At 43.3% G+C, this 22416-nt stretch overlaps 1 protein-coding gene across 2 annotated transcripts in view; it reads left to right on the top strand.

Annotated features, from left to right (window-relative positions):
* ELAC2 (elaC ribonuclease Z 2) overlaps window positions 1-22416 on the top strand; it is a 309189-nt gene that overhangs the window by 157551 nt on the left and 129222 nt on the right. For both annotated transcript variants that reach the window (XM_086930589.1, XM_086930588.1), the window contains exons 16-17: window positions 9871-9967; window positions 11942-12080. In XM_086930589.1, the coding sequence (XP_086786715.1) occupies window positions 9871-9967; window positions 11942-12080 (236 nt within the window). The remainder of the gene's footprint in view (window positions 1-9870; window positions 9968-11941; window positions 12081-22416) is intronic.

Below are 22416 nucleotides of genomic sequence, written 5' to 3' on the forward strand. Positions count from 1 at the left end.
ACACCAGGACACTCAAAGGAGGGGGATTTGTCTTGCAGAACACCATCCCTCAATCTCCAGATCCATACAAGATCGGCACACCATCTTCAAAGGCAGAGGGCGGGCGCATTGTCATTCGAAAGAGGCTAATCAGCCTCAATCGGAATGACAATGGGACTGCCCACAGTCTGTGGAGCCCAGGGAGGGGCTGCTGCAGCCTCTGGAGTTCACCAGAGAAGTGCGAACAGCCCCTGGAAGCTGAATGAAAAAGTTATTGTTATTAAGTAGGACTATTCTTGCCATCCCAGAACGATTTTTTGAAATGAAGAAGTAGGGGAACCGACTGAAATAATTTTTTTAAGTTGGCATGCCGTGCCCTTCCGATCCCGCCCTCTTCTACCACTGAGTGTGAGACGTTTACCATGTGTAATCGGATTGTATATTTGTGTGTTTAGCTCCCTTTCCGGCGATTTCACTCAGAGCATTTTGGTCAGCAATCACACAGTACATCGCTTGATGGCCTCTACACCCCCCACTTCCCCCCCATATAGTGCGAACCGGACCCAAAGGTCACTATTTAAGGACACATTCATTATTTAATAGGCACGGATAGATTAAGCAATTTGCCCAAAATCACAGTACAATCACTTACTCTATGGTGCTTAGTCTGACCGCAGCTGTGCAGTGCTGCTCGCACCCACGTATGGTTGTTTTTTTGTGCCTGAACGCGCTTTTATTACAAAACAAATTCATGCATTCATGCGATGTATTTATCTTGTTTATTTTTGTTCTTGAATGAACATGGCGCCTGCTTCAAGGGCCGCCATCCACAGATTGGGAACATAATTCTGTCACCACAGCATTTAGCCCAGCGCCCAGCTTCATTGATCCCCACACCGTTGGATGTTTCCTCGCCCTCAGAGCTTTCCGACAAAGCCTTTCCATGCAAAATGAATAACGGCATTACCTGTTAGTCTTAAGCCTGCACCTGATCTCTTGGCTTTGCCCATACCTGTTTTATTTTTATTTTAACCGTTCTTTCCTAAAATATCTTCGGCATGGTCGTTCTTTGGCTGCAGCTTTTTTTGCATGATTGGTTTTGCTGCGCCTACTACATTCCACCTCCGGTTCCCTAATTTTCAGAGTTCAACCAAAAAGAAATCTGAGTTGAACCGATTAACTCAGCAACTTAATGTTCACACATAATTACAACACTATCAAAATGCTGAAAAAAGGAGCTTGTCAACCGATTGCTTTAAGCAGTACATATGTCGTGAAGATTCAAACATGCTGTCCATATAATCTGGGTTCCCCCTAACCTAACCCCACTTGATTGCATGCACAAGGGGTTCCGTCTCTAAATTGCTAGTCCATAAAAACGTATTCAAGCGAATTGGGTCTCGCCTACGCAGCGCGCATGCGCTGCAAAGGAGGGGACCTCATGTAATCGATTTCGTATTTGCCCTAAAAACGTGGACGCGTCGCATTTCTTAGAATGGTAACGCATGCATGTTTGGCAATTCCCTTGCGGGAGCGAGCAGCACCAGAATGTATCCATTATCACGCGCGCTCCCTCAAGAGAAATGCTGCGCGGCCCCTCCCTCCCACCTCACCCCACCGGTAATAGTCTGACACTTTCATTTTCGTTGCGGCTGCACTTTAATGAGCCTGGACAATGACAGCTGCATGTTTTTCAAACACACCCCAGGCATTTGCCTGCTGGAGGACAGCCTCTGCAGTGCGCCCCGGGATGGCGAGGTGCACTGTAGCGGCATGGAGGAGGGAGGGGGCAGGATCCAGGCGGGTCAGTTTGCAGGAGCAGGATCCCCAACTTTGCAGTGAAGGGCTGGGCGCAAAGGAACACGTAGCCACTGCTCCGCTCTGCCTGCTACTGGAAGCAAGAGGCGTGCTCTGTTTCAACCAGAGCAGCCGCAAACATGGTGAGGGGCTCAAGGCCAGCGCGGGTCATACAGAGCTGTCTGGGGGATAGGCTAGGCAAAGGGCGATATAGTGCAACAAGGCCCCCGAGGCTCTGATGGTGCAGGCGCTTCAAATACTCCCTTTTAAAGAAGCACCGCACTAGGAAATGCATGGAGAACAAAGTCTCCTGGCGGGTTAGAATGCGATGGAAAATGCGAGCCGGTTTGTTGCACATGTTGCGTGTTGGCTGGCTCACTCTTCACCCTGCTTCGGTACATTCAAGGCAAGGCCGGTGAAGGGTGGACTCTCTTCCATGTTATAGTGTTAAGGAGTGTGTAAAGGGCACCACTGCGGAGTCCTGGTGCTGGGCGTCGGTTTCAGCAGCCGCATCCTGTTATGGGTCTGCGTGGTGCAGCATGTGTGCGCGGAAGTCTGCGTCTATGTTCAGCAGGTGGCCGCCTGTTATGTGACTGACTCTGTCCAGTGCTACCAGCCCCTTCAGCGGTCCTATCAGTAAGAAAACAGAAGCGTGGGCATAGGTAGTCTTATAAACCGTTGTAGATTAGACAATCAGAAATGAATGGCAGATCATTATCCCCAATATGTGTCTTCTGGAGTGACTCTACTCCAGCCCCTGTGGTTTGCCAAAGCCCTAGACCTTTGAGTAGGTCGTGGTCATGTACACTGCTGTGCCGTTGCCCTGTGCCTGGTCGCCGTGCCCTCTGCAGCTGTCTGTTTCAATGACAGCTCATCAGCGAAACCACAGGAGCCTGGCACACTTCTCCTTCCCCAAACGGTGACCGTGCACACGGTGACGCACCGGCTCACTGCTGCTTCTGCAAGGCTCCGTCCACTCCCCAGCTCCACAGGCTCAAACTGAAGCCACCCTTGCCTCTGCACCACCCGGGTCCTCGGCTCTCTTAGAGTTTTAATGTGGTCACGAACTTCTGGCCCCAGTCGCGAGGATGGCCGAGCAGGAGAGCCTGGAGTTTGGGAAGACTGACTTCACGCTGCTCGACCGATCATCTGTATATTTTTCACTTGAGATCACAAAAAATAGTTTCTGAAACAGTTACAATGCATGTTACAGTGAAGTGGCAGGCCTGAAGCACAGAGGCAGACTGTCTTTCAGGTGCTAATTGCTGAATCTAGATGTTAAACAAATAATCCTGCCGCATAACTCCTTCCCTCCCCCTCCATCCGCTGCTTAATTCCTGTGCACATAGCAATGGGGTTTATTAAAAGATGCCCTATAATTCCGTGCCACTGAACAAAGGGCTGGGAAAAGAAAGGGCAGAGTGGGAAGGTTGTGTCCCCAGGGACATGGAGTCCTCGTCTGGCACCTCTGTACACCTGGCGACTTTGTGCATAGGCCCACTTGTCACCACCGCTGCTTATAGCTCTGCACATTGTTGGCACACCTTAGTGCCTTGTGCTTTATAAATAACCTGCCTTGCCACCTTGATCCGATAAATGCTGATGTGAAATGGATGCGAAACCGACCACACTACAAATCGAACTGTTCTTGGCTCTTAATACCAGGCGCAAACATTACCCATCTCAATGCTACTCATTCTAGGGACATCAGTAGGATGAAAGGCTGTGTTATCTCTTACACTCACATGGGTACTCCCAAACTTTCTTTCGGGTGCCAAATTTACAGTGTGGCTTGTGGCCGAGGGCTACACCTGTGGGGTTGGGGTCAGTGAGGGGCGGGGCTTTAGTCCACTGAGCCACCAGACCCAGCATACACACCCATCTGTGTGTGTCTCTGTTTGTCTCTGTCTGTGTGTGTGTGCGTGTGTGTGTGTGCGTCTGTCTGCGTGTGGGTATCTGTGTGCGCGTATCTGTCTGTGTGTGTGTGTGTGTGTGTATCTGTATCTGTGTGTGTGTGTATTGTGAGAAGTTGGCTTGATATATGATGCTCACTAGTTCTAGTGATCACCTTGTATCAGTCCAAACAACCCTTATGGTGATTGGTTGTAAGTCAACCTTATAGACCAGCTATCCTAATGGTAGCATGGACAAAGCAGTCTTAGGCTAAACTCTTTTGGCATGTGAAGCCAGTTGTTTTACCACATATAACCCCTTGAATGCCAAGTGAAAGGACACCACACAGGTTGTTATGAAAATAAACAAGATATTTATTAACTAACATACACCTCTGAACTCTTTATGAGGTCAGAGGGCTAAGCACATGACAATCTCTTAGGAAAAATATGTTTAAGTTGCACAAATTACAATGGTGCCCTAGGGGCACGACAAACCATATACTAAGTAAGTGGAATGTGAAAGTCGATAAAAGGAATGGAGCTTTCCAGAGGCTGTAGGATCGCTGGGATCACGCTATACTAACTCTAGGTAGGTAATAGGAGGCCCACGGAACGCGTGTGCAGAGTGTGAACTCACACGCGATATGCGCAACAGTGTCTATGGACAGTACAGTTCAAGAAAAAGGGGAGTACGGACAATCCTGACTAGGTAGAACTAAAACGACTGTGAAACTGGACACTAGGAGAGTCAAGCTACCCTTGAGCACCGAAATGCTCGTGTTACCTCACCCACAGGCTGCGGGTGCATAGGTGCCAAGTCGTGTCGGGTTCCAGCGTTGAAGTCTATGGTGCCTGGAAGAAAAGATGCTGCAGGCGATCAGGAGGAAGATGTCCGGTGTGATCCAAGGGTGGATCAGTGAAGAGAAGAACCTGAAAGCAGAGGGGAAAATGTTCAAAGTCACTAGCCAGTGGCTGGAGTGGAACCAGGAGTGGAACCAGATGTCGTCGTTGCGATCAGGTGAGGGTGGACGCTTGTCTCTGCAGCCACGTGGACCAGGTGGTGTCTTCGACGACCAGGATGGAGGCACGAGCTGTCCCACGCAGGCTCTCGGTTTCGGCTTCGGATTCGGAGTCAACAGGCCTTGGCAAAGGCAACCCACGCGGTGAGTGGAAACGGCGTCAGGAGTGGACCAGGAGGGTCCGGGGTGCTCCTCTATTGGAAGGGAGCAAGGGCCAGTCTGGAGCAACCAGATCAGCAGTGAAGATTTCAAGGTTCGTCGTCTAGGAGGTCACTAGCCAGCCGGCAAGTGACCAGACAACGCGTCGAGCAGCAAACAGGCAGAAGGGCCCCACGCAGATCTCGTGGATGCTGGAGGGCTGGTCTTCAGTGCAGGAGCTGCTCGGGGTCAGGGCTTCTCAATCCCCAAAGCACTTGGACGAGGATACCTCTGAAGTCGTGCTGGAGCGAAGTGCTGCTTCTTTCAAGATGGCCAGTCCCACGTGTCTCGTCGCACCCACGGATCTCAGCTGTGCTGCAGTTGTAGGTAGAGGTCGGAGAGGTCTAGGAATCCGGGTCTCGTCGGGCTCTGAAGTCTGGATCCTCGAGGGAAGACGACAAAGGGAAGCCGCTGGACGCTGATGGTGCCTGCTTGTGCACGGTGGACACTCTTGCCCACAAGGGAGATTTCTTCAGTCTTCTGTGGAGCAGAACGTCGAAGTCCAGAGTTTCTTCTTGTAAAGTTGTTCAGGATAATCTAATTTGGAATGGGACCAGCTCCTACCTTTATCCGGCTAAAGGGTGCTGTACTACGAGTAGGTCCCTCCTCTGGGTGGGACCAGGAAGGAGGGTGGTTACACCCCCTATCCTTTGTCCGGTCTTGCGCCAGAGCTTGGGCTGGAGAGCCCCAGGAACTGGTTTAGACCAGTGTATGCACAGGGACACCTTGTGTGCCCCAGGCATGGCTCATTCCTTTCAGCCCTGTCCTACCTAATACACAAAATCCTGTCCAAGGCAGGAAACCCTTTGTCCAAGCCTCCCTCGCTGGAAGGACTCCCAGCAGCAGGAGGTCAGACTTGTGTCTGTGGTGGCAGCATCCATTTTGTGATGCTGAGGCTCGAGTTAACTTTAACCGGGGTTCACAGTTACATACATGTCGTGTCCCTCAAGAAGGGTGGAATGCTACCCCGTCGCCAGAATTGGCGAGGGGGTAGTATTCCAATTCGTATGACACCTTACTCAACATGTTTTGATAATGTTATACCAAAGTTGGCAATAACCGCGAGGATTATAATGCACTTAAGAGTATATGGTATAGCGTTATCATGGAAACAGCTAAAGGACTTGGTTCCGAAAGCTGCAGACAGGCTCAGCTCATGCTAGAGCACCATCTCACATAATTCCAAGCACTCTGCCTTCAGGATTGATAAGGCCTGCCATAGGAGTGACTGATAGGAGGATATGTGTCCATTTTAGGGTTAGATATAGGGATACTATATCTAAAGCAAAAGGTGATTACACCACCTTGCCCCAGCTGATTGATCAGCCAGTTGTGTCAGATTTGGATGACCAGCCAGGGGTGGCATAATACATGCTGCAGCCCCTGGTAGGCCCTGGGTGCACCTATTCCCTGGGTACCTAAGGTACACTGTACAGGTGCTGATAAGGTGACTCAGTATCCAATTAGATATGTACCTAGAGTACATGGAATCCATTTTACAGAGAGAGCAGTGGGCCTGGGGTCCTGAATAGCAGGGCCCCAGGTCAACTAAGTCGAAAAACCAGCAAAACACCGGGCAAAAAGTTGGGGGCAACCATAGTCGGATATCCACCTTCCTACATGTATGTCTCTGTGTGTGTCTGTTTGTGTGTGTCTGCCTCTGTGTGTGTGTGTGTGTGTGTGTCCCCATCTCTCTGTGTCTCTATCTTTCTGTGTGTGTGTGTGTGTGTGTGTGTGTGTGTGTGTGTGTGTGTGTGTGTGTATATATGTGTGTGTGTATATGTGTATGTGTGTGTGTGTGTGTGTGTGTGTGTGTGCTGAGTAGAGGCTTCGGGAGAAGACCTTGCTGGCAACACGAAACCGGAAGCTTCCCAAAAGGCCCTTTAAAAGTCAGCAGCGAAAACGCTTACAGCTCACTTTTAAAGTGCCTTTTGGGAAGCTTTCCGACTGCGCCATGGGAGGTCACAGAGGGGCAGTAAACACAGAAGATGGCTTGCGTAACATAGGTAGTAAATCTATATGTAATGCTGCTGCAGTCTTCTTCTGTGTTTACTGTTGGCGTCACTGGAAATGTAAAACAAGCATTGGCATAGCCAATAGGTTTTGCCTTTGGGACCTTCTAAGTGTTTAGCCATGCAACAGTTGATGTTGTTGCACCAAGGATATTGTGCTGGATAACTAAACACATATAAGATCCCAAAGACGAGACCTATTGGCTAGGTCAATGCTTGTTTTTATTAGTGTGACATGTTGGCAGTCAGTAGGGCGAGCACAGCATCACGAGTTACTGTTAATTCCTCCCCGATGTCCTAGGAAGAACACCATTGTTAACAGAAATACAGCAGAGCTGCCGCTTGAAGATTGCCTCTTTCATGATAAATAACGAATGATAAACCGATATGACTGTCAGTCATGTAAAATACATGTAAAGCACAAGGCTGAGGTGGCAGAAGTAGGAAAAATAGGAAGCAAGTCAAAGTAAAAGCATTTATTGGAACAGACACGCAGCCTCGCCAATTTCCTTACTTTCAACACGAGTAATTGTATTTATATTTTCGGTAATCTTTGGTGATTGCTAAATACACTACTCAGTCTCCACTGACTGTGGAGAGGCAGTATTGTGCCTCACGTTCAGTGGTGAAAATGCCCGCACAGCTCACTTCAGTAGAAGAGACTTTGGTAGTGATGCAAATGTTATATTACCTGACACCTCAATAAAACATCTGAGTTTTTTTTAGAACTGTAATAATACCAATTTTTTCATATAGTGCTTACTAAAAGAGGTGTGTACTCTGAATGCTCAACAAACTAGAACCCTTGTCTTGCTAGATTTCATCACGATGGCTCCTATGTTTCCATCCTCTGAAAGATGAAAGGCTGAGCGCTTTGGAGTGATAAGAATGTGCTGCAGACGGGTTTCAGTGGTAGAGGAGAGCTTTACATTTAAAAGTAGCATCCTAGCTAATGAACAGTCAAGTGGTGCTATAGTACCCAGATCAAGTGGTGTAATCCCTATAACACCCCGTGTATGTTATTGGACCAGAATATTTGGTTTCCACTTTTACATCTTTATATTAAACAAAGTGGATTTTAAAGCAGCTGTTCTGTTTCCCTTTGGTTGGAAATAAAGGTATCGCCAAACATGGAACAATTACGCTTCACCGAAGGCAATATCCGCACAGCAAATTTACGGGACTAGATTATGTAGTATAAAAGTTTGCCTATTTTTACTTTCACACATCTCCCAAACAAATCTTTTTTTATACATTTTTAAATTCAAATCTGCACACATATATTTATTACATGTTCATATTTCTACAAAACGTTCAGATATTTAGAAATCAAGCATCCCTCCATCTTTACCAAACACTCTTGGGTTCACAGAAGCCCTCATGGTGCTGGTAAACTATAGAGTTGTCATTTCCAACCCATGTACTCTCTACGGCTTCCCTGGCAATACCTAAGAATAGAAATATTGTAGGAGTATATCATGCTAGTTGGCATGGCACACAGGCAGTGTGCTATGTCGACTTTGTTTTGTCTGCACTAGGGCACGTATGCTGCAGTGGCAGTCTGCATGGCCTAGGTAAGAGGACCCACTTCAGTCCCAATACTCTACTTACCATGGTACCGTTTATTAGGGACCAATTGTGGAACATTTATAGTGAAGCACTGGCATAGAGGACCTGTTTAGCAGAGACCTTGTGCACTACAATCGAAACCACATCCAGTACCAGGCAAAAAGTGGGGGCTAACTATGTCAAAAGAGGCACTTTCTCGCAAATGCTAACAGGTTGCCTGTTTATTTGATATGCAGTATGCCACATCTCATAAGGCCACTTCATGTAAACCAGGTGCCCATTAAGGAATGCTGCAGTCTATAGCATATCATTGTCTTTTAACCATTCCAAGGTGTCCAACATATTGGTTCTTGGTAGTTGTGCTTTAACTTTAAAACCACAATAGACCATTTACAATACCTTTGCAAGACCGACAACTGCTGCTATGTCTATTTTGTTATTGCAAGCATATGACCCCGACTTTAGATGGCAGCAAGTTTTCTTTTGACTTATCTTCCGTGTGTTTTTGACATTGTGTGTGTGTGTGTTTTTAATTGCGGAGAATTAGTAAGTGGATGGATGCATGGATACAGAAGTTCAAATACGAGTGATAGAGTGCATGTATTTTTCTAATTTAATGCCTAAGGTCATCAATAACACGAAAGACACAATGCCTGTAAGTCTAGCTTAAGGCAGTAAGGGCTAGATGTAGGTAATTTTATTTTACCACTTCTTAAATACCGAATTTTACCGATTTGGTATTTAAGAAGTGGTAAAATAGAGGGGGGGGGTGTAGGTATTACAGAATCGGTAAATACCGAATCGTTAAGATTCGGTATTTGCCGATTCTGTAAATACCGATTCGGTAATGCCCATTGATTCCTATGGGCATTGAAGCCCATAGGGATCAATGGGCATTACCAAATCGGTTTTTACCGATTCGGTAAATACTGATTCCAGCAAGGGTGCAGGGGGTGTCACTTTGACACCCTCTAGCACCCCAAATACAGGCATGTGTGCCATGTGGCACACAGACATGCCCTAAGGGCATGTCTGTCTGTCACATGGCATAGGTGTGCATGCACACATGTGCATGCACACCTGGATTCGGTATTTTACCACCCAATTGGATTGGGTGGTAAAATACCGAATCTGAAAGGCCTTTGGGACTCAGAAGAGTCCCACCTACATCTGGAAGTTACAGAATCTGTAAACATACCGATTCTGTATTTTACCGATTCGGTAAATTTACCGAATCTGTAAAATTGGCCCCCTACATCCCAAAAACCCATTTACCGGTCGGTAACGGCCGAAATGAGCCGTTACCGGCCGGTAAATGGCCACGTACAGCGGGCCCTAAGTGTTTATTTTCAGTTCAGTTTTTCTTTCAAGTTGGATAAATATATTTCTTTCATGTTTTAGGAAAATATGACCAGTATCCAGAGACTGTTTTCTTAGGAACCGGATCAGCAATCCCAATGAAAATTAGGAATGTTAGTTCCACTCTTATAAATATCAGGTAGGAAATACTTAAGTAGTCTTATCTTAATCTACATCTGCTTGTGTTCTGGTTATGATGGAAGTATCTAATTGTCCTTGGTCAAGTTATGTCTTCCTCATTTTAATAATGCAGTGTAATATTTAGGAGGACAAGTGGGTAATTTTTCGATCAGATTCGTATGCTGAAGCTTTCTATGCCTTACTTTTCTTTACCTTCCTTTGCCTCTAGAAACATGTTTACTGTCGTAGGATCTTCGAGGTATTCAGTCTTTATGAATACTTCAGACTGTGCATCAATTCACTGGACCTTTTTTTTACATTGTTAGCGTATGAAACCTCCATCCTTATAAGTGGAAGGGATAAAGATAATTATTAGACATTGTAGTTTTTAGTAGACTTGGGGCCCGATGTAGGTAAATCTATTTTTACCACTTCATAAATACCGAATCATACCGATTCGGTATTTATGAAGTGGTAAATTAGAGGGGGGGAGATGTAGGTATTTCAGATTCGGAAGCCCATAGGAATCAATGGGCATTACCGATTCGGTATTTACCGAATCGGTAAATACCGATTCCAGCAAGGGTGCAGGGGGTGTCACTTTGACACCCTCTAGCACCCCCAATACTGGCTTGTGTGCCATGTGGCACACAGACATGCCCTAAGGGCATGTCTGTCTGTCACATGGCATAGATGTGCATGCACACATGTGCATGCACACCTGGATTCGGTATTTTAACACCCAATTGGATTGGGTGTTAAAATACCGAATCTGAAAGGCCTGTGGGACTCAGAAGAGTCCCACCTACATCTGGAAGATACCGAATCGGTAAAAATACCGATTCGGTATTTTACAGATTCTGTAAATTTATCGATTCGGTAAATATACCGAATAGGTAAATACTGGCCCCCTACATCTCAAAGTGCCAAATACCGGTCGGAAACGGCCGATTTCGGCCGTTTCCGACCGGAATTTGCCACCTACATCGGGCCCTAGGTCTCTATTGTTCTGGAAATAAAGACTGAGGTACTGGACATCTGTCGGGCAATATGAGATACTGGTGGACTGTGACCCCTTAAAGGTACAGTGTCAATTTTCATATTACCTTAGCTGCTGCCTATGTGTTTACATTTGCCTATTACTTCATCCTCATTTCCTTAAAAAAAACGGTTGTGAATAGTTTCTAGTCATTTTAGTTTGCCCTTTTTAAAAGTAGATTAAAGGAATTTGTCTTTATAGCCTTTTTTATATGCTGCAAACATTTTAAAGTTATATCTTAAAACGTGGCCTTCCTGAAGTAAGGTGAAGATGTACACTTAAGCAGGCCTATTTTGGAGAAGTATTATGTGATCTCTGCACGTGGAAATGACTATTCAGTGCTTATGATTTCAATGGGAATTCCCCTGAAGGAGAACTAGGGTTATAGGTAAGAACACTTACCTTATATACTGCCCTACAAAGGTGTCAGATTGTGGCAGCAAGCGCTTTGTGAGGAAAAAAGTGTGATTTTCTGAGTCCTTGGGACTTCAATTACTTAGTAATTTCAGGGATGGAGAGCCGATATGTCTTATTGGATGGCTTTGGAGAGTGAAACCTGTATTTGCCACCACAGCACCAGGAAATATGTATTTGAGGACCTTTTCCTTAGCCTACAACATTTCTCACAAAACTATTTCACTGATAAAGTGCATGAATAGCGCCTTGGGCCGGATCCAGAGTTTGGCACAGGGGTTATTCTCTCACAACATGATGGATTTCCCATCCCTCGGAATATGAATGCAGTAGAATAGAATTCACTTCTAATAAGGCGGACAGTATATCCATCAGTTTGTGACAGAGTAACCTGTCTGCCCAACTCTAAATCGGGCCCTGTGTTTTAAATTGGTCTATGGCCCCAGAATTGGGAGAAAAGAACAGGCTTGCATATGTACATCTGTTGAATCATTCTTTTCATTTGTTATCGAACTAACTCAAACCTCATTTTCTTGTTAGCCCTTCACAATCTCTACTTTTGGACTGTGGTGAAGGAACGTTTGGCCAACTCTGCCGCCATTATGGGGATCAAGTGGATATGATCCTTTGCAATATATCAGCTGTCTTTCTCTCTCACATACACGCTGATCATCATACAGTGAGTATTGCCAGAAAATGTTCATTGAAACTCATTAAATGATTTAAATTTACTTTGAGCTATAATTTATTTTTTATTTCAACCTGGTCATCTTAATATACTTGGTTACTTTAGGACTGATAAAGCACAAAATCAGCATAAATTACCTTTTGGCAATGGGAACTCACACTATGTAACAACATCTCACTGCTAGATTTAGATTTGCAAAAGGAAGAGATTCAGATAGTTGAAAGTGCGAGTGACTAGGGATCATAAAAGGAACAGCAGCTTGTATCGAGAGGGAGGGAACCAACTATTTATCAGAATAATATCACTGGTTTATGCTATTTTCAATTGCAAAAATCTTTATTCGGAAGCATTACAGCATCCATAAAAGCGAATAACAGTGCAAACCAAGCAATAAACAGTTCAAAATGCATTGACTACAGAAATGCATAATATTAATTAAAAAATACAGTACAGGACAATAACCGCGACCCGTTTAGAGGAGCATTGACCTGTGTGCACGTACAGCAGATTTGAAAAAGGAACCAATGTGCAAAATAACTTTCATTGTTTAAAAGTAATACACATTTTATAGCAGGTCTACATTGGCAAATATTACAATATTTCTCGTATACTGTGCATAAAATTTACAAAAGAAAGTAAAATCGACCATCGGTTGACCAGCTTAAGGCAAGGTATAGATTATATGCAGACCAAATGGGAAAACAGAGCAAATATTTGACAGTATTGTTTCTGAAACCGAATAATTGGGAGCGCTCCCATCGGGTGCGAGCAATCCAGATTCAGTTGTTAGTGCAGTCTGAATCCCATAGATCAAGATATCTAATCATAGTGGGTTTGTCCATCCGATCCTGTAATTGCTGTGTCTCCTCGAGTTTATAAAATGCGTCAGCCACACTCTTCTTACTTATGCTAACACATGAGAGAGGATCTGTAAAAAAAATTGCATCTCGTTTCTACAATATTCAGTTTGATGTAAGAAATGCAAGGGAATTGTAGTCCTCTGTGCAGGGAAAGGCAAACCATTATTATTTCCCTGGTTAGGGCAGTCTCCGGGTTCTTCCAGATTGAGAACCACAACAAAACAGGCCGCACCTGGATCAGATCTCCAAGGTAATAGCCAGAGTTCCTTATGATAAATAAAATGTGCAGCAGACAGGGGCATGGATAAAGTCTTCCTTAGAAATCTGTTTTCTTCCCGTTGGATGGCCATGCAGTTGGAGATTCCTCATACTTTGGCACCATACATGGCAATTGGTAGACACTAGGATTTGCATATTTGTAATAACAAAACAAGGGATCTACCACCCAAGGTTTGGGGGATACTACTTAGAGCTAGATTCAAGAAGGGAATGTCTCCAACTGTTAACTGATATACGATGCACACAGCTTTGAACCAGAAATTCTCATAGATTGGTTGCCAAAACAGCATCTAGAGTGCCATAATAATCATTTACGAGTCCCTCTTTTAGAGGATCTCCAGCAGTCCGTGAATCTACATGTTTTTTTTTCTAGAATTCATAAAAATTTAATATCTATGTATGTGTGAGGATACCAGAATTTTTTTTTAAATATAAGTTTTCCAGGTGGAGGTGCTGTTACCAGAAAATGTGCCATTAAGAGACCGTATTTCTTTTTAAATATCAATGATACAGTTAACCAATCTAGAAATCCAGTTTTATGAGAAATGGAAATCAATGAATCCTGCTTAATTCTACTTTCACTGTGCGGTATCAATGGGGTTACACGAAATGCTACTATACCAGGGTCAGAATCGCAGTACAATAAACAACGGTCAAAGTAGCAACAATTTTATCTAAACAAAAGAAATAAATATTGCATTCACAATACAATTCTTGCAAAATAAGAAGTGAATGGAATTTATTTTCAAAGCAATAAATACTTTAGTTTAAGCAACACAGTTGCTCTTGCATCTCAATTCAATTATTTTTAAAACAAGGTGTTCAGGTGTTGGAAAAGGAAGGGTCAAGTTGAGGAGGAACAATGTGGGTGAGTGAGGGTGGCGGACAAGGGAAAGGTGATGTGACATATATACATCAAATGTTTATGTTGAGACCAATCTGGCATGTAATAGGCCAATAGTTCCAATTAAGACACATAGCATTGATGGACACTGAGAATTAATTCCAGTTGTCAAAGGATTGTGCAATGTAGTAGTCAACGTTTTCAAACCCTGAGATGTTCAAAGGTATTTGATAATGGGGTCTTCTTCAGATCTGTGTATACAGAGCTCACCTAAAAACAATTGGATACTACGTGTTAAGGCGGGTTAACATAGTGGGTAGTGAATGCTTATACTCGAAGGTAAGGATTACCTAATCAGGCCTCCAGCACGTTGCATCTGGCAGGGCAGCAATTAAATGTGGTCTCACGCAGAGCTCCTAGCGAAAGCGAAGACTCGATCAAAATTACAGGCTATTCCAGGACGTAAAGACAGCTACTGTCTGTCTCAGTTTTGAGATGTCACTCACTGAATTCTGAGAAAAACGCGGCCAACCGTGCTAGCATGAGCATAAGTGTTCAAACTGTGGGTCTGGCGATCTCTTACAGTAACAGAATACCTCTAACAAATAAAGAAAAGACAACTATGAAATAGTAGGGTGGTTCCTAATAAGCAAGAATAAATCCGCATCTGAAGCTAAAGTAAAGCCACATTAAAACCAGCAGTGGGAGCTAAAAAGTCGTGACTCTCCTACGATGTATATACAGCTGGCATATTCTCTTCTAAATAAAGTGGAGGTAAAGGGAAAGCACTCTGTGACCCCCAATACGAGAAACCATTCTGTCAAAGAAAAAGCAATTAATAATCCAAATATGCTGGTCCTAATAGAGGTATCGGAAGTGATTCACGTAAGCCAAAAGTGAAGTAATCATAAAAATAACACAAACATCCAAGTATTAAAATTCCAAATCATTACAGAGACACAAGCATGTCACCAAAGTACGCTCCATTCGTACTACCCATTGTGATCTAAACCGGATTCTCCTCAGGAGCTAACGTTGCGGTGCGGCCCTTGCTCATCCAGGTTCAGCCTTCAATGGGAGAATGAGCCGCCGTTCACCGGCTGTAGATCAAGCCAGTGCTAACGGCGGCGTGCACGTGAATTGCAGCCGCTAAATGCCAGCACGTAGTGATACGTGATGTAGAGACACCTATCGATGGCTGACCAGACAGTGGAAACTGCACTGATAGTGTGACCGGGATTACTTCAAAGCGGCTTGGACCGTGAAAGTGCTGATCAGTTGACATACTAAGTGGGTATTACATGTAAACCGCCTATTGTTATCTTTCTTTTGACCGGTTTTATAAAAGAAAAGTTTTGATTTCACATTTGATTTGTAATACAGATTTGCGATTTGCATAATAACACAAGGCATATGTAAATACATATAAACAGGCACATACAATTGTATGCGAAGTAGAAAGCAATGAATCCTGCTTAGTTATACTTTGACAGTACATGAGTAAAAACTGGCATTGCCTTATGCCATCAAGCAGTTTGTGTTTTCTGTTCAGCAAGGAGCCTATAACATTGCTGTCCTTTTTAAAGTGCTGTATTGAAAACTAAATTTCCTTTTGGTTCTTTAATTTTACTCGACATCACTAAATGTTTTACTGTTTTTCCATTTGTGTGTGTGTGTGTGTGTGTGTGTGTGTGTGTGTGTGTGTGTGTGTGTGTGTAATCTTTCTTTGTACTCTCACCATTAGGATTGAAATACCTGTCATGTGATGGTATACAGAGGAATGAAGGACACCTTTACAAAAAAGATTTTCATTATATGCCTTGTACCCATAGTTCATCCAAGTGTCTCTATAAAGAGGAAAAAGAGATGAGCCTCTCAGAAAGAAAAACATTACAGAAGAATTCACACTCTTGCCAAAACACCATTTTAAAAGAGAGGATCCTGCTGGGACAGACTTCCACAGATGCTCAGTTCAGGCGCCTGAGTGCAGCCAAGCCACATGCACAACCCAGTAGACACACAGAAAAATAGATACAATACAGATTCTGCTGCCTGGTCCTTCAGTCTCCAGATTTCACTACTTCAAGGATTCGCTGTTAGATGATGTAATACATTTCCACCCTATCACTGAAAAGATGTCCATCAAAGTCAATATTCAAATCTACACTGAGGCTACTCAGACTTCTTACCTTCTGTATGACTTTGCAAACCAAACATCAAATAGTACCTTTTGTGCCTTTGTTACCCATAATTCATTAAGGATATCCATACTCTGCTATTAAAAGAAAGTATTGCTCCGTGTTTCATGTCACCAGCACTCAGAAAAGGAGAGCTTATGCATGGGTTTCATAAGTTAGAAGATTTCCATGACTTCTTCTCTAATTCCATACCTGAGTCTGGTAGAACCCCTGAAGTTTATTGAAATTCTGAATTGATAGCAAGCTGCTATTTCATCCTAATGTCAACCTGTCATGTCTCTTCAAAATGTTTGAAATCGATATCGATATTGGCTCTTATTTAACAAAAGGGGCTTTTCCTCTAGCCAAACCTAAATGATTGGTTGCTGAGGCCTAACTCTAGTTAAATAGTGCTTCAGGACATCCACGTCCTGCACGACAAATCAGGGTCTACTATGGCCACGGTCACGTCGTCTTATTTCCATGCAGTTCTTTTGAGCCTTCTGGCAGATGTTTTCCTTCATAGAGAAACTATGATCCATACTGTTTTTTATTTATTTTATTTGCAAAGTTTTATATAGCGCTGGCTAGACCCGGAGGTATCGGAGCGCTTTACGAGAAACTATGATCCATACTGTTTTATTTATTTTATTTATTTATTTTATTTGCAAAGTTTTATATAGCGCTGGCTAGACCCGGAGGTATAAGAGCGCTTTACATGAGGATCAGCAAGTTACAGGTTACATAGTTACAACCGCTTGAATCAAAGAATCACAGAGGGAGGGGGATTGAAGGAGACACGAATGGGAAGAAAAGGAAGACAATGTCAGATAACCGGCTGGGTGGTGGCCAAGGGGCCAGACTCCTCTATAACTGCACAGGACAGCTCCACCGGGCATCGGCCAAGGTTGCTCGGTCTTCGCGGTAGGTAGAAACAGGTTTCGTATCCGCCCAGGGGGCGTTGTCATTGTTCCATCGAAGGCAGAGAGAAGGAGACACATAACGGGGAGTCGAGGAAAAACAATGTCAGATGACCACCTGGGTAGGTGACGGCCAAGGGGCCAGACTCCTCTATAGCTGCATAGGACAGCTCCAACGGGCATCCGCCAAGGTTGCTCAGGCTCATCTCTAGTCCATGTCTTGGCCTACCATCAGACAACTGTCCTTTCTTCCAAGCTGGATGGCTTTGTCTTGCAATTTCCTAGTGTTGAATACCAGTTGGTACATGGCACTTATACAGGAATGTTGACATTGTCAGTGGCATCTGAAGGGTATATCTTAAGATGACCAAACTCTGATTAACACATTAGCTGCCCTTTCTTTTGTTATCTCAAGAAGGAAATGTTGCAAGAGTTCACTATTACAACGGCTTTCTGTAGAAAAATGTTCTGTGGCAGAGTCCTTTTTTTAGAGAGTTAGGTTTCCAAACGTTTTACCTAAAAACTTAAAGGAGAACGGTCTCTCAATATTCATTCTTCATTGGGCAGAAGTCAGTCAATCCATGTATGTATGTATTTGGTATTTATATAAAGTGAAACTAGCCAAGAGGCAGAGTCAAAGTAGAGCATACAATTAACAAGTGATAGTAGAGGTAGCTGCTTTGTGAAGTATGAATGCATCGTGTTGTAGTGTTCTTTAAAGATGTTCATCTTCAACTCTTTCCAAACTGGAGCAGTATTGGGGCAGTTCTGATGGATATGGTGTTCCAAATCCCAGGTACATAGCTGAAAAATGTCTGCTGCATTGTTTTTTTTTTTTTAAACACTCTGCAGTCTGATGGTGTCTTGGCTGAGGCTGTGCTGAAAACCACCAGATGGTGAGCTTCAAGATAAGCATGGGTGCTGGTTGTGATGTCTTTGTGGGTGATGCAGTTGATTCTGAAGATCATGCAGGCCGGCAAGCACATCCAAAGTGTCCCAGAAGCGCTTCTACTGACTTCTAGCTAGAAATATCTGCATCATGTAATTAATCTATGATACTTCGTGAACTAAAAGTGGGCATGCTCAGCACACAATCTGCTAGAACCGTGTGGAGAAGTGTGGCTCGATGGTTAGAGTGGCAGACCCTGATGCAGAGGTCTAACCCGGGACCAGGGTTCAATTCCCCGCCTCGGCAGGTCTTGGGCTCAAAATTCCACGGACCTGATAATTCTCGCCTCTGTGCCTATTCCAATCATGGAGTCCCACTCTGCAACTCTGGGCAATAGCTTGCTTAATCTCCACAACGCCCCCCCACAACGCTAAGGATGCCTGGCCTCCACCTTGGGGGTGCCCAGGAGTGGACGCCTCACATGGAAAGCCAGGATGGGTTCCACAGCGGTATTCGTACAAGCGCCTTGAGACCCTTGCGGGTGAGTAGTGCGCTATATAAGTATCAATTTACATTACATTACATTTACATTACATTACATCTTAAGAGTGGTCAACTCTTTAGCTCTTTGTGGTTGCTATATGTATGCTTTGTTAAATTCAATGGAGACATTTTTCAAATGCTTTCCAAAGGGAGAAATAGGAGTTTCTGGAGATTATCAAAGATAATCATTGCTTCTGACAGTGTTCTTAATCTGGTGAATGACATAGCCTACTTTGAAAGCTACTACCAACAAATGTCAATTAGATTTTCCTTCTCATTGTTCTTTAATACTGGAGAAAAAGCACTGGTCAACAAGTGCTTGAGAGTCGGAAATATAAAGGACAACAGGATCTATGAGAGAAGATGAAGACGAAGTTGTAGTGGCAGGTCTTTACACATCTAATAGACCACTGGAGGTAATGTTGTAGAAGAGTTGGAGTATGCTCCTGTGATGAAACTGTAAAGAAATGCCCATACTGTACTGCACTTTGCTTCAGAGGTAAAAACCTACCAAAACAGACACCATCAGGCCAACAGCATAAGGAAACCAATATCCACCATGGAGACGTAATGTTACACAGGTCACGGTGTGCACTTCTACTTTAAAATGCAAATATAATTACAGGTCACCTGGATGGAGGGGTGAAGTTGTAAATGTAATTTTTATTTATAAAAAGCGGCAAACACCAAAAGCTGCCGTGGTGCCACATGACTAGATTTAGAGATTATCCTGATGCAGCACATCAAGAAAATTCAGAGAGCGGGAGCCAATTTATGAAGAGAAAAGTCAGATTTTCAAAGATTTCTGAAAAATAAGTTGATTTAGCGAGCAAAGATTACAGGAAGAGAGTTCCAAGGTTTGGCTGCCTTCACAGAAAATGGTTGCCTGCCGCTCCTGCCCAGCTGTCTGATTCAAAGTATGATATAACAGCTGGACTGCAAAAAGGCCATCAGTAATTCAGGCTGATATAAGCCCTTTGAGAGCCCACTCCCCCACCAAATGAACCTTCCTGCCTCTCTACAACCCCCTTTGCTACTCCCAGAGTGCAAAAAATGGAAACATTGCAACAAAAATTACTGTCCGGTGTACATGAACCGCTCAGGACATTGCAGGTAGTAGTAGGTCTGAACTCTGACATGAAAATAAATAAATTGCCAGTACCTAAGCTGTTCCTTGAGACACATGACACATCTTGCCAGGTCAGGCTTGAGCATTGGCCAAAAGGTTGTGCCCAGTGGAATAAATATTTCATTCCTTACTATGCCAACGGTCTTGAGAAACTGAAGTAATCGCCTCTGCTTAGATCGTCCTAAACACTGAGAGGGACTGCAGTGCAAGAGGCATCCTCCTCCTCAACGCCTTCATATTTGGAGAAATCACCATTTAAGATTCTGGCATTCAACAAGCATGACATGACCATCACCATATTCCGCACCAAAATGGAAGAAATGATTCCAACGCTAAACAGTCAGTCAATCTTGTTTAAGAAGCGAGAAGGAGATGGAGTGCGAGTGTGATCATGGAGAGTAGAATACCTTGAATACAGTATGTTTTGGGCCCATTTTTGAAGGTGTATACTTACCAAAATGTATTGGCTGCTTTTTTTTTAGTGAGATCTTAGCAGGTGGTATATCTGATCTTGCACGAAGTGTAGTTCATTTGTCTGCGGGATATGTAGCATCCCCAGCATAACTGTTAAGGTTACATACATGGGGCCAGAGTAGACATGTTCACTACAGGCACATCTGCCGAGTGTTTTTGAAATTCAGTGTAGGTTTGATCTCCACGACTCACATTTTATGGGTGGCAGGAAAAACTTACTTTACAAGAGATACCATCTTCAACTCTGCCTTGAGGTGCGAGAAAGACTGGGTCACGCAAGTGATTTTGGAAGTTTTGATGTATAACCTTACACCAACCAGATATGGTAGAGGGACTTTGGCTTACTTACTAAGGCAACAGTCAGGAGCCTAATTTTATTTAAATGCCGCCTTCTCCTGCTATGTGAATTATATTTTGTTAGTGATGAAGTGTAGGCATTATGAATATGACAAAAAGGCTGGATAGTTGTTTGGGACCCAGTTCACAAGCAGGAATCCTCATCTGTCATAGCTGCAATCAGACTTAAGGAGGCACTTTAGATTCACTCAATATATATTACTAGGGAACTCCCACCATTTTATACACAATTGTAGGATTTCATTCACTGTGACATATAGGTGATGTAAGAATCCTTACAAGATCAGTTGGAGGTGGGGACTCTCACAATGCGGCCTCTTGCACAGTTTTGGTGGTGCCCTGGGTCCAACTACAGGATACTATGAGATCTCTGTGCCTGTAACTTTCAGATCAGAGCTACTCTACAACTTGAGACATTATGTAATTTATGGAAATGGAGGACCCCATTTTCTCCATCTGGCTGTGAAATGATGGTTGTGGCAAGTCATGTTTTTTTCAGGCTCAATGACAAGTATGACATGTTTGATTATTTCTGGGGAAGCTTTTTCACACTTGCTAGGACTTACAACATTTTCTATACTTATGAATCCTGAAGTGGGTGCTGGCTACTGGTTACACATTGTATGAAATATTGTTGTCCTTAATTAAGATAACGCCTGTGGTCTAGTAACTCGGCACTCTCTCAATCGGTCTAGCTCTGCTCGATTTAGATATAAGCATTTCTCCCTCTCTTATTTTCAGAAAACATCATTACTCCTATCACCTCCGCAGGATATTGACTGAGGGACACTGTACCAAGGTCCTAACTATCCATCCTGTTCACTTAACCACATGGATGCTGCCCCGATTTCCCTCCCGTGCTGGACATTCCTTAACTGGGTGTGGTTGTGACGGAACCATTCCGTCATCAGCACAGCTCAACCGTGACTGATGACGGAATGGTTCCGTCGCAAGCATCGAAGGGGTTAAGAATGATTTGATCCATTTGTGGAGTCCTGGTGAATCACTATTTGACAGTCAGTTATTTAGCTCTCCCAATCATATCATACATAGGTACTCATAGTAAGTGTGACACTCATGAGCTGATACAGGACCATCTTGTAACTCCTTCCTTTTACCCTCCTTGACTTATTGTGAGAAAGTGGCACTATATATATATATATATATATATATATATATATATATATATATATATATATATATATATATATATATATATATATATATATATATATATATATATATATATATATATATATATATATATATATATATATATATATATATATATATATATATATATATATATATATATATATATATATATATATATATATATATACTGGACAAGAATAAGGTACAGTGTGTGTATAGAGTCCACAAACCCCAGAGGTATAACAGAGGTTAAAGCCAGGTGTGAACTTACTCTCTAAAGTAGTAGCTTGGTCGAGCAGTAGGCAGTACCAGAGGACAGTGTACACACTCAGTCAGCAAAAGGTTTCACACACTCAAGGACTGAACTCTAGACCAATTGTTTTTATATCAAAGATATAGTTGTTTTATTTTTAGAACCAACAGGTATAAAAATGTACTTTTCTCGATATGAGTACTCTCCTATAATTACTTAGCAAAGAGGCAATAAACTTTGTAAACACAATAGGTACAATGGTTGCAGTAGGCAACACAATTCTAAACACAATTTAACCTTGAGCACAATGGGTTTCCTACATAAATGCATCTAGTTACTTTATCGATTTACTTTTGTAGTCCCAGGACTGGATCCTAGTTTCAGTCTTGGGGTCTAAGCTGGAAACAGTTAAGCAAAAATGATTTGGCTATTGCTATGATTTTTAAG

Source organism: Lissotriton vulgaris, chromosome 7 (assembly GCF_964263255.1).
Source record: "Lissotriton vulgaris chromosome 7, aLisVul1.2, whole genome shotgun sequence".
In the NCBI taxonomy this organism is placed as follows: Eukaryota; Metazoa; Chordata; class Amphibia; order Caudata; family Salamandridae; genus Lissotriton; species Lissotriton vulgaris.